The following is a 12,390-nucleotide window of genomic DNA, read 5'->3' as shown; positions in this document are numbered from 1 at the left end:
GAATAAAAACAACTCTACCCGACAAACAAAAACAACTCCATGATAATTCAGGAAAGTGGACCACCATTCCAGTACACATAACAACTCTACATTAACGAAAAAACTTCCAAGATATGTTCGGGAATTGGACAATCTAGGTATCGAGACCATTCCAGTACACAAAACTAATCTGCTTGAACAAAACAACTCAAGGATATATTCGGGTAAGTGGACTATCCGGGTAACTAGCCCGTTCCAGTACTCAAAACAATTAAACTTGAACAAAACAACTCTTAGACTAGTAATATGGTAAGGATAAATGCGAGTAGCCTTTTATTATTTGAGTAACGTCAATTTATTTTTATTACATGTTTTTCAGTGAACTATCGAACTATTAATGTATATCTGGTATTTTCACTGTGAAACATATCAAATAATTTTTTTTTCACTGGCAAGAAACTATGAAATAGGTAAATGTAGTCAAAACATGAAATAATCAAAGCACTGAGAGTACTGATGGGGCGGTGCATTTCAGCTGTTTTTGTAACATTCTTAGATGAAAGTCAAATATTGAGATAGGAACCTGTGGTTTGCGCAAGAGACTTCGTCTGACCGACGATGACACTCATGCCAAATATAAGATAGACTGCATGATAAAATGTGAAACACCACATTTTATCAATTATATTCAAAGAGTTAATAAATTCAACGTGGATAGTCACAAATGTAAGATGAATTCTTTTTATCACATGTTAGCCTTTCTTGTCGAAACACCAAATATTCGACTTTCTTCTGCTATATAAACAGGTCAATTTGACCGACGTCGCCTATACTATAAATCACGTCAATGTCAAAGCTTTATTACAAAAGTGTAGTATCGTTTTTATTTGATGGCTGTATTACACTCCTGCAACGTCAAATATGTAATAAATCGAGAATATTAGGTTACTGTCATATAAATTTAAATTTATTAAGTGAGTCAGAGAAAATAAAACAAGAGGGCCATGAAGGCCATGTATCGCTCCCCTGAGCTACTGACCAAAAGATTATCAAAATTAACATTCTGACCAAGTTTCATTAAGATATGGTCATAAATGTGGTCTCTAAAGTGTAAACTAGCTATTCCTTTGATTTGACCCGGTGACCCAGTTTTTGACCCGACATGACCCAAGTTCGAGCTTGACCTAAAGATCACCAAGATTAACATTCCGACCAAGTTTCAAGAAGATACAGTCATAAATGTGGCCTCAATAAGCTTTTCCTTTGATTTGATCTAGTGACCGAGTTTTTTAAATTTACCCCACCTCACCCAAATTTGCACTTGACATAAAGAATATCAAAATTAATATTCTGACTAAGTTTCATTAAGATAAGTCATAAATGTGGCCTCAATAAGCTTTTCCTTTGATTTGACCTAGTGACCGAGTTTTTTACCCCACCTCACCCAAATTTGCACTTGACATAAAGAATATCAAAATTAATATTCTGACCAAGTTTCATGAAGATATAGCCATAGATGTGGCCTCTACAGTGTTAACAAGCTTTTCCTTTAATTTGAACTGGTGACCTAGTTTTGACCCAAGATAACCTGATATCAAACTCGTCAAAGACTTTATTGAGGGTAACATACTGGCCAAGTTCCATTAAAATTAGGCCCAAATTGTGACCTCTGGAGTGTAAACAAGCTTTTCCTTTAATTTTAAATGGTGACCTAGATTTTGACCCCAGATGACCCAATGTCAAACTTTTCTAAGATTTTATTGAGGGTTCCATTCTGACCAAGTTTCATTAAGATTGGGCCAAACATTTGACCTCTAGAGTGTTTACAAGCTTTCCCTTTGATTTGACCTGGTGACCTAGTTTTAGAGCTTAGATGACCCAATCAAGAACTCATCGAAAGTTTTATTAAGGGTAACATTCTGACTAAGTTTCATTGAGACTTGCTCAAAAGTGTGAAAATTTCTGCGTGATAACTGTTCAGATTGGGAAAAAATGCCATTTATCAGGGTTCGAATTTAGCCTGATTTTCTACTTGCCTTTTTACCGCAAGTGGTATTTTTTTAACTTGCTAAATGAAAAACAACTTGCATTTTCTGCGACATGTTACTTTCTTAGAACATTAACACAAACATCCACGTGACAAATCCAGCCAATCGTATTTGCGCTATATAAATAGTAACTTATTAATAGATTACCAAAAAAACCCACCGGATGCGGTAAACGTCATCAAAATTGGCGCAGGTACTTGTCAGCAGTTGAAAAGACATGCGCACAGGACAAGTATCGAGTGTAAACGTCCTTTCACAACGAAAGATGAAAGAGTGCTCCGAAAGAAAGAACAGTGTAAGATCGAGACGACCGTTAGAAATGCACATTATTCGGCCAAAAATTTTCACTCGCAAAAAAGTGCTGGTGTCTGAAATCTCACCTTGCAGTTTGAAATTTGCACTTGCATTTCGCGAGTATGCGAGCTTAAATTCGAACCCTGTTTATGGAAAGAAGTTGTTAGTGTAAAATAACTTATGGTGTCCTGAAAGTTGAGGGCATCTACAGCGCTATTTAAATCATATGACATTTAAAACGGTTATTCATTTTCAAAAGATATTTGAATAACGAAACATGAATATCGTTAGCATTTCGAAACTTTTTTGATTTTTTAATATCTGAAAATGAACGAAATTATTAAGTATTAAAAATTCTAATCCCATACACAATGGGCCAATTCGTTTCACTCAACCCGGGGCACGCCGGTCACATGGGCGGCAAGAAAAAAATCTCACCGATTTATCAATAAAACGAACGCTTCGGCGTACGCCAGCCACGAGAGCTGCAGAAACAAAAAAATAAGTTTCCAATTTATTATGATTTTCTCTTGCGGCCTTTTCCAAATAAGTTAGCAAATAGTTCTTACAGCATGTTTCTACATTTACTGGTATTAATATCCAAATTTTCAAATGTTTACTCGATTTTGTATCGCGAAAATATATGATTTGCCGGTTAGCCTATCTCGCAAGACCGGCGCACATCGGCGTACGCCGGGTAGACCCGGGCAGTGCCGGCAAGCCAAAAGAACGTCTAGCTGGTTGTACACGGCGAAACGGCGTACGCCGCAAAAGTGAAACGAATTGACCCAATGTAAAATTATTTTTTTGCCCACCACCAGATAAACAGGTGTTGATGCATGACGTCAGGGTGATCTATCCTATTTGATAAGGAAAAACTGTGGCTACAAACAATAGTTGATTTCTTTCTTGATTAAGATTTAATTTCGACATGGAAAAGGTTGTGAAACCAAAAATCGGTCATGTGGTTTACGGAATACCTACCGGTAAGTTATTATCGATTCCGAAAATGGCAAATCGACAGGATACAGTTAATTGGAGTGGTATTTGTTGCATAAACAATTTGTTTTTCATTGTACACTAATAGAATGAGGTCCAATTGATTGGATACCAATTTGTAAAAATGTGCGTTTTGTAATTATTAAACCGAATGCGACTGGAGCCGTACACCTGTTGACTTTCAAAGAACAACTACCTTTGACGATGTAATTTAATGCTCGTTCATGATCATCATCAAATACATTCGACTACCCAGGGGTGGCAAATTCAATTGTCTGTATTGCCCAGGTTGTCCCAAAGCTTGTACGGACCAGTCTAATTTGACTAGAATTTACTATATAACTACTATACGGACAAGTACAAAATAGCAACTGACAAAAAGGACAAACAAGTCAAAATCAGATTTTGCCACCCCTGCTACCTTGCATAAAAATCTGAAGATTAATACGTCAAACCATTAGTGTATGAAATTCAGATTTCAATCAACTAGCCCGTTCAGGCTACCAGATTGGAAATTTTCCAAGCCCGACACCAATTTCACTAGCCCGAACTTTAATACCTTAAAATACATACTTTTTGCACCATATAACATTTTGTTTTACAGACATCTCTATGCATGTTTGAAGTAATAAAAAAGACATACAGTACATGTCTGCCATGTTTTTGAAAAATTTCAACTCTAAATACTCCAGTCCAGATCAGCATCGTCAGAGTCCAAAAGCATCGGACATGACACTCCTTGCCAAACCAAAATCTAAACTGTTACGCCTGATTTTTTAGGATCCGCACTCGCCAATTACTGCAACTCGGACTGTTGACAATTTGCAAGATGTAATAACAAGACTTAGTGCTGAATACACATTTACACACACGCTGATAGCATAATTTAAGCTCCGCCTACTGCAGGTACTTGTGAGATTTTCACGAGAAGTATGAAAGCTAATCAAATTATCTGTTACGCTAGAGGTGATTGTATTCAGCCAATTAACGCTGCAGTTACGTCTTTGACACTGTGTTTGATTGTCAACAAGTGAGAGTGCAAAACCAACAATAATTCCATAAGCGTTTCTCAGTCTGGATGCAGTACTCGTTTAATTAGCATGATTTTTTAAACAAATTAGGAAAATTCGGTAGCCGGGTCGGGCTTGTACCTGCGGCAAATCGGTAGCCCGAGCTGAAATTTGGTAGCCACGGGCTGTCAGACTACCGCGAATTTCGAACACTGCCATTATCTATCTATTTATACTGCATTACCCCTCTTTACGAGTATTATGTGCAGCTGCGCGCCTGTACAAGAAATTTAAAAGTAGAATTGACAGTAGAATACTAGAATACCACCAAAGAAGTATAAAATACACAGAATGGCAACTGGCTGTAATCTCGCGTGAGCTCGTGTCAGAACGTGATTCGGCGTTATCTTACTAAAAACAAACATCGGCGAGCATGGAGTTACAATTTCGTACCTTTAAAACTACATTTAAAATACATGTTAGCTTCTAAAACAAAATTAGTTTAATCTGAAATGGTCTTAAGATACGAAGTATTCGGGGTTTTTTTTTGCCATCGAAAGAAGTGTGGTCATACCGTGATAATTATTTTACCGATGAATAATTGCTTTCGCATACAAAATGGCGCTTGGAGAAAGCGCCACTTCCGGTAAACGAGATCTCGATTTTTTGTCACGGGAGGTTGGCGAGATTTGCTCTACATGCCTTTCAAGTTGCCAATCTATTTATTTTTATAGCTCTTTGAATACACAAACAGCTAAATTATTGAATAGAGCCTTTGAAATAAATCAAAAATATTATAAAATAAGAGTAGTCCAAAATATTAGATGTGTACATGCTCATTTTACCTTCAACATTCATTATTTTATATTTCATTTTTAATCTGCATTGTAACGTCTAAAAGGGCCCTAATATGTAGAATGTAGCATTTTCTCAAACATAAAATATACGATGTACGCAGATTTGAACAGTTTAGCCTACCGTTATTTATCATATTTTAGTAATATATATCATTTAAATTTACCTTTAAAAACCCTTATATCCAATGTATGCCAATTGTGTACAGTTTTCAATACACATTCTGCCATTTTTCAAGCATATGCAGCAGGTTATAATATATTTAGATGCGACATAGACGAAAAACAACGTGAACTATTTGCCAATTGATTTAGAGCGAAAATATTTTGTCTAAAATTGATTCTCAAAATAAATTGTATTTACACAACATTCGGAATAGACCGGCAATGTTGCACACCACGTTACACAGCGATACATACAGTTGAAAGAAACAACTCGATATTTATACATGAAAAGTAACTTTTATTTTGTAATTATTCACATATGCAGTTGAAAAAAGGATTATTTTCGGTGTAAGTAGTGTTCGTTCACTTTGGATTGGGTTATGTTGTTTGTAATTTGAAGAATAAAGGCGACATGATGTGTGTTCACTTCTGGCTACATGTTATAAATGGCGATCCGATAAGACCGGACATAACCGATAGACGTCAAAATGTTAAAATATGTTATGTCTGGTCTTATTGATAGGACTAAAAATATGAGCTGATAAACAAACGCTAACCTTGTTTAGCTTTTTGCCCGACCTCTCTGTTCTGCTTAACATTCTTGAATAATTTTGATTTGCTGCCATGCAAAATTTTGTCCGAAGTTCAGTTGTTTACCGAATTACCCATCTTCACTAAGCAAACAAATGACGTGACTTATACACACGCCATTACGCCGCTTGACAGAACAAATAGGCAACCCGTATCCTCGATGATTTTATTCAATAACACTCCAGATGCAATATCTTCCTAATTTGAATTGCAGAAAGCTAAAATCCTGAAAAATGTTAACATGAGTCACTTTCCGTTTCCTCAAGCGTTTCCGTTATAAAAACTTTTATGTAGTAATTGCCAATACGGTATGCATTCACTATACATTTGTACCATGGTCTCACGAACCTAATAAAAGTTCAGTTTATAATAATCGCGTAGATATGTTTTTTTTTTTTTTTTTGCAGTTATTGGAAAGAACAAGATGGCGTCGTTTTAAGAAAAAAATTTAAAAAGTAGTCCGCCAGGCTACAAATCACTGACTTGTATATATTTAGACAATTCAGATTAAAACCAAGTGGGGTTTTCCCTCATGACGTCAGAGTTTAAAAATAGTCTGGTTTACCGGCCCCTCCTTCGCTGTCGTACTAAAATACATAGTACGACGGGAACCAGACAAGTTTAAAATAGCCGCAATATAGGTCATATTCATCCGCTTTGTTTTATGTGCTCTTCTTTATGAGAGGATGTAGAAAGTGGATGCGCTTTGCCGTTTTGCACTAAGAAGTGACGGGCTTTCATTTTCCCGTCTTAATTCCATTGGAGGCGGAGCTTACGCACCGCCCCAAAAAGGAAACTTGTTTGTAATACATGTAAGATTAGAGTATGTTTCATTCATGAAACACCAAATATTGCATCTGGTGTTCACTCGTGAAAGATATTTCAATCTTACACTGACAAAAACAGATACTCTATACATGTTAACGTGGTAACATTCTAAACCGGTATTTGATATTTTTACTGTATATCAGAATGAAACCAATCCGAATAAGCTTCATCAGCAATAGCCATGCTTTGTGTTTCATAAGAAAAATTACACATATTAAAAAAAAAATAACAAATAACAATATTTACAGTTGTTTAGATAAGGAGTTTTTAAATCATCGAGCCTTGTTGTCCAGGTTTTAAAAAGCATTTATTTGCATCAATGTTTCATGGTTTATTCTATAGTTCATAGTTAAGTATATCTAAATTCAAAAGAGATCCCTTTGGTAAAAAGACTGCCTAGCTATAAAGCTGGACACGTTTTCCTTTGTAGGAGCTTTCAATGTTTTCCATTATGTCTTCAATTTATGTCATTTCCTTTATTATATCAACTGTGAAAACTAACAGCGTTGTTAAAGTATTTTTGCACGCAAGAATTTGTCAGTTTGATTTTTTAGGTACATCTTGTTAATATCAATAAAACTTGGATGAAAAAAAAAACAATTCTAAAAATTTGCATCGGCCGGGAATCGAACCCGGGCCGCCCGCGTGGCAGGCGAGCATTCTACCACTGAACCACCGATGCAGTTGTGATAAGTCGCTCCTTTACATTTTGTCATATTTTTTAAGATTGGTTGACAGCTTTATGAAGTTTATTGTTTTTGCCCCAGGCGTATGACAACTCGCGCTCAAATACTGTACATGCTAGTATTTATTCAATCAATAGGATGGTATTTTCCCCTGTTTTTCAGTTTCACCTATTTATGCTACATGTATTTATTGGCCATTTCATATATCATAATCTTTAATATTTTGCTGATTTTGTTATCCCAAGGTTCCAGTTTTGAATAAAACAGCATTTAAGAAAGAACTTCGATGCTTGCCTATTTTTTTGTTCAAGTTTTTTTTTTCATATAAAGGATATAAAAATCAAGGATATATTCGGGTAAGTGGACAATCAGGGTAATGAGACCATTCCAGTACTTAAAACAACTCAATTTAAACAACACAACTCTAGGATTATGGTAAGGATAAATGCGAGTAATCTTTTACTATTTGAATGACTTATCAATTCATTTTCAAAATGTTTTTTTCAGTAAATCATCGAAATATTACAGTGAAATATATTTGGTATTTCCACTGTGAAAAAATATCAAGTAAAATTATATTTTTCACTGGTGAGAAACTATAAAATAGGTGAATTTAGTCAAAATATGAAAACAGAAAATGTGTATGTATTACATGTAAGATTAGAATATCTTTCACTCATGGACGCCATATTTTATATTTTTGCTCGTGGATATGCCAGTCGTAGCAATACTGCACCTGGTGTTCAAGATATTTCAATCTTACACTGCACAAACACTAGCATAATACCGACGATCGAGTATCTGTATATTCGAATGAAACAAATCCGAACAAGCTTCATCAGCAATTGTCATGCTTTGTGTAGCAAAGAAAACAATACACGTATTAAATACTATTATTTTTGATGCTTATGAAATATACTGTCAGTTATTTGCATCAACGTTTCATGGTTTACAGTTAGGTATATATTAATAAATTCTAGAGGGATTTCTGTGGTGAAAGTCTGCCTAGCTGTAGGTGAATATCTTCCATTGTCTTCCATTATGTATTCAATTTCTGTCATTTCCTTTACTATATTAGATGTGAATATTAACAGCGTTGTTAAAGTATTTTTGAACACAAGAATTGATCAATGTGATTTTCCAGGTCCATTTTATTAATATTTTAATGAAGCTTGGATGGAAAAAGACAGAATATGTATTCTAAAATCAAACCCGGGCCACCCGCGTGGCAGGCGAGCATTCTACCACTGAACCACCGATGCAGCTACTTTTAAGCGTTGCTGTATTACTTTTTGTCATAATTTTTAAGATTGGTTGCCAACTTTATGATGTTGATTTTTTTGCATTGCGCGTATGAGAACTCGCGCTCAAAATACAAGCTGGTATTTATTCAATTAACATAATGGTATTTTCCCGTGTTTTTCAGTTCCATGCTATTTATTGGTCGTTTGATATGTTTTAATCTTTTGTATTTTGCTGATGGTTCCTGTTTTGAATGAAACATCATTTCAAAAAGAGCTTTCATGCTTGCTATTTTTGTCATATAAGGAAAGAACAGACTATATTGGAATGGTAGTACTTTCGTGAATCTGCTTTTAATATATCGGCCCATTTAGAATTACTACAGAGAGTACCAAGAAAATAAGGAAATATTGACAGATCAACCGGATGAATTATTACATTTTGAACGCCCTTTAGCGATAATCAGATTGTTAGATGACCGGGATACAGAGACAAACTGCGTGACTTGCAACAATACAAATGTATAAAAATTCTACTGAATATTTCTTTATTAAATTACTGATTTAACCATATTTTATTGCTCATATATACATGCAAGTAGATACATAGAATTGCAAAAATACAAAAGCAAATGGGTTGGGCAACAAGTTCTAACAACATTACACTAAGCCCTTCCCAGTATTAAATTACTAGTATATAAATTAGTACATTAGTACACATATCTCATTATATGACTGCGTAAAACAGACATCATTTTTCTCTATATTATGAGGACTGATCCAGAGGTAATATCATTAGAACCATAAAAATGTGTAAAATGACAAAAAGAGAAGACAACGCCTTACCTAAGTACTTTGATCAGTTTGTAATGTTTTCTGAAAATATCACATTTTTTCTAATTTATCAAGAGATCGGCATGCATAGTAACGGTGTTCGCCGCACGTCACTGTCGTTATTGACGCAAAAATATTTTAGCATCATATCAATAACAGGCCTTAACTGCTTAGCAAAGTTGAACTAGTGAGGAATTCGGGATGGACGCAGTGACATTACTTCTTGATCAACCTTTGCATTTTGGACATTACTGCTTAAGACAAATATAATCGTTCCGCCAAGAAAAAGTGCCGATTTGTATCATATACATGTAAACATTATATAATATGGTGACTTCAAGATTTGACTTTTCCAAATTCCTCCTTTATTTGAGCAAGTAACTTCCAGTCTTGAAGGATTTCAATGGCAGTGGCTGCAATGGCCTTAGAGACAGCAATCGTATACGACTGTGCTGCCGCTGAACCTGAAACGATAAAATCTTCCGATCTTTAGTATTTGAGTTCGAACTTAATTGATAATAGAGTGACAGCATGACTTCTATTAACGACCATTTTTGAAATTTGAAGGCATAGTCTCGTATATATATTCGCAATTATACTCAAATGTGACTACGTCTCCCCGTACATTCAATCAGGATCTTCTCAGATCGTTCAGCACGACTTTTATGTCGTGTTACTGGTACTGTTTAGTTCCCCTTTCTTAATTCCAGTTTGTTTAGTTCTGCTCATTGTTTTCTCGTTAGAGCAAACCCATTATTTTAACTGGGGACCATACGCCGCTTCTCATGGAATTACACGCTAGTGTAGCATTGAAGGTTCCATGTGCACAGCCGTATGAACACATCTGCGGATGTCTCTAAATTGTTTTTTGTACTTTTAGCATGTGTAAATGTTGAGTTCTGCTCAACCCGGGGCTAGAGGGCGTGGACGGTAGCATGCATTTTAACTACCGTCCATGAACAGAGGCTCAATCAAACCGAGCCTGCAACATGTTCGTTTTTGTTGTGTTGAGCGACCTGTGGAGTTTCCACTTTTTCTATTTTATTATCACAGCAGCGTTGTTTGTGCCGTGTGGCGGCCGTAAAAAGTCTCCCCGTACATTCAATCAGGGCTGTTATATTTCGATCTTCTCAGATCGTTCAGCACGACATTTATGTCGTGTTACTGGTACTGTTTAGTTTCTCAGCATGAACATTTCGGCCTGGGTGGTTCCAATACTCCAGCTTTCATAACTTTGGGTATTGTTTAATCACCCCTTGGATATGGTGCCTGCTTTTTAATTTTGTCTTTTGGCAGTTCCTGTGATACGCAGGCTCCATAACCTCAGATCCCCTTTCTTAATTCCAGTTTGTTTAGTTCTGCTCATTGTTTTCTCGTTTAGAACAAACCCATTATTTTAACTGGGGACTATACGCCGCTTTTCATGGAATTACACAATAGTGTAGCATTGAAGGTTCCATGTGCACCGCCGTATGAACACATCTGCGGATGTCTCTAAATTGTTTTTTGTACTTTTAGCATGTGTAAATGTTGAGTTCTGCTCAACCCGGGGCTAGAGGGCGTGGACGGTAGCATGCATTTTAACTACCGTCCATGAACAGGCTCAATCAAACCGAGCCTGCAGCATTTTCGTTTTTGTTGTGTTGAGCGACCTGTGGAGTTTCCACTTTTCTATTTTAGAATTGGAAATAAACATTTTCCTTCATATGTAGTACAGTGAGATAGGAACCTGTATTCAGACTGTGTGGCGCTAAATATACTCCACATATCACATCATTCATTTATTTCTGATATCATGTAATGAAACACTTACTAAGCGTTTCGCCGGACAGCAGTCGTGTCTGTTTTGCATAATGACCAGCAAGCTGTGTAACATATCTATCATATAGTACCGCATGCTAGCCGATAAAGCGTCTAAGGAAGTTCATGTAAAACGTTTAGCGATTATCTAAATAAGACAGGACATTTAGTATAATTTGACAGTGTATACTATTACCTGAAGCAACTGCGAAACCTTTTGTGTGATTGACCGCATCAGTACCAATATAAAACATAGGGTGTATGCTTGGTACTTCGTACGACACGTTTCCCATGTCAGTAGATCCCGAAGGAACATTGTCAGCGTGATGGGCGACTCCATGTTTGTCAAAGTCGACACCCAGTTCTTTTGCATTTCTGTGATACACGTCACTCATAGTTTTGTTGTTTTTCATATCGTAGTACGGTTTTCTTGACCAGCAGATCTCAACCTATAGGAAGTATCTTTTCAAATATCAGTTTATTTGTGAACTCGTAACACGAGCATCCAGCGGAATGCAAAAACAAAAAATGCCACCCTTCATGTGAAATCAATATGTTAGGTACTGAAGCATCAATTGGTGACAATGTACAAACTAAAACATAAACAAGGTTGCTTTCCAACATGACCTATTCTGTGACGAGATCACGCCTGTTATTATTCTCAGTGTCATTTCTGGTAGCTAACAATCACGATTTCATTATTTCTGAATGAATGCGAGACAATTGCTATAATTGTGTAAAAACCGTCGACCTCAGTTGCGACTTAATGTTATAAAATACTGATATTTGCATTCGCTTCAGTATCCCTCTATTTGGGAGTTTAAACTGTGATGGTGCAAAATGACTGACGTTATTTGAAAATTGCAGACCTATCTAATATCGAAAACTTTAGTTCTTACATGATTTTATGGCTCAGCTTTATCTCATTCAAATACAATACACCTCGACGCACACCCCAAAACACACCAACACATCTTACGTCAGACATAAAGCACGACTATGATGTTGTACTCTACTTAAAATTTTATCGACAAAATAATTATAGATCTTATCAGACCAGT

At 36.1% G+C, this 12,390-nt stretch overlaps 1 protein-coding gene and 1 non-coding gene across 2 annotated transcripts; both read right to left on the bottom strand.

The window, feature by feature from the left end:
- Positions 1-7,379: 7,379 nt before the first annotated feature.
- Positions 7,380-7,450, bottom strand: Trnag-gcc (transfer RNA glycine (anticodon GCC)). The gene has a single exon. It is a non-coding gene; the product is annotated as a tRNA-Gly (tRNA).
- Positions 7,451-8,848: 1,398 nt separating this feature from the next.
- On the bottom strand, positions 8,849-12,374 carry LOC128556530 (xaa-Arg dipeptidase-like). Its single transcript, XM_053541966.1, has 3 exons — positions 12,229-12,374; positions 11,526-11,778; positions 8,849-9,993 (listed from the first exon to the last, which is right to left on the bottom strand). The coding sequence occupies exons 2-3, from the start codon at positions 11,740-11,742 to the stop codon at positions 9,866-9,868; spliced, it is 345 nt and encodes a 114-aa protein (XP_053397941.1). The 5' UTR covers positions 11,743-11,778; positions 12,229-12,374; the 3' UTR covers positions 8,849-9,865.
- Positions 12,375-12,390: the final 16 nt, after the last annotated feature.

This window comes from Mercenaria mercenaria, chromosome 4 (genome assembly GCF_021730395.1).
Source record: "Mercenaria mercenaria strain notata chromosome 4, MADL_Memer_1, whole genome shotgun sequence".
In the NCBI taxonomy this organism is placed as follows: domain Eukaryota; kingdom Metazoa; phylum Mollusca; class Bivalvia; order Venerida; family Veneridae; genus Mercenaria; species Mercenaria mercenaria.
The sequence above is the reverse complement of the archived record's forward strand: the minus strand, read 5'-3'. Positions and strand labels throughout refer to the sequence as shown.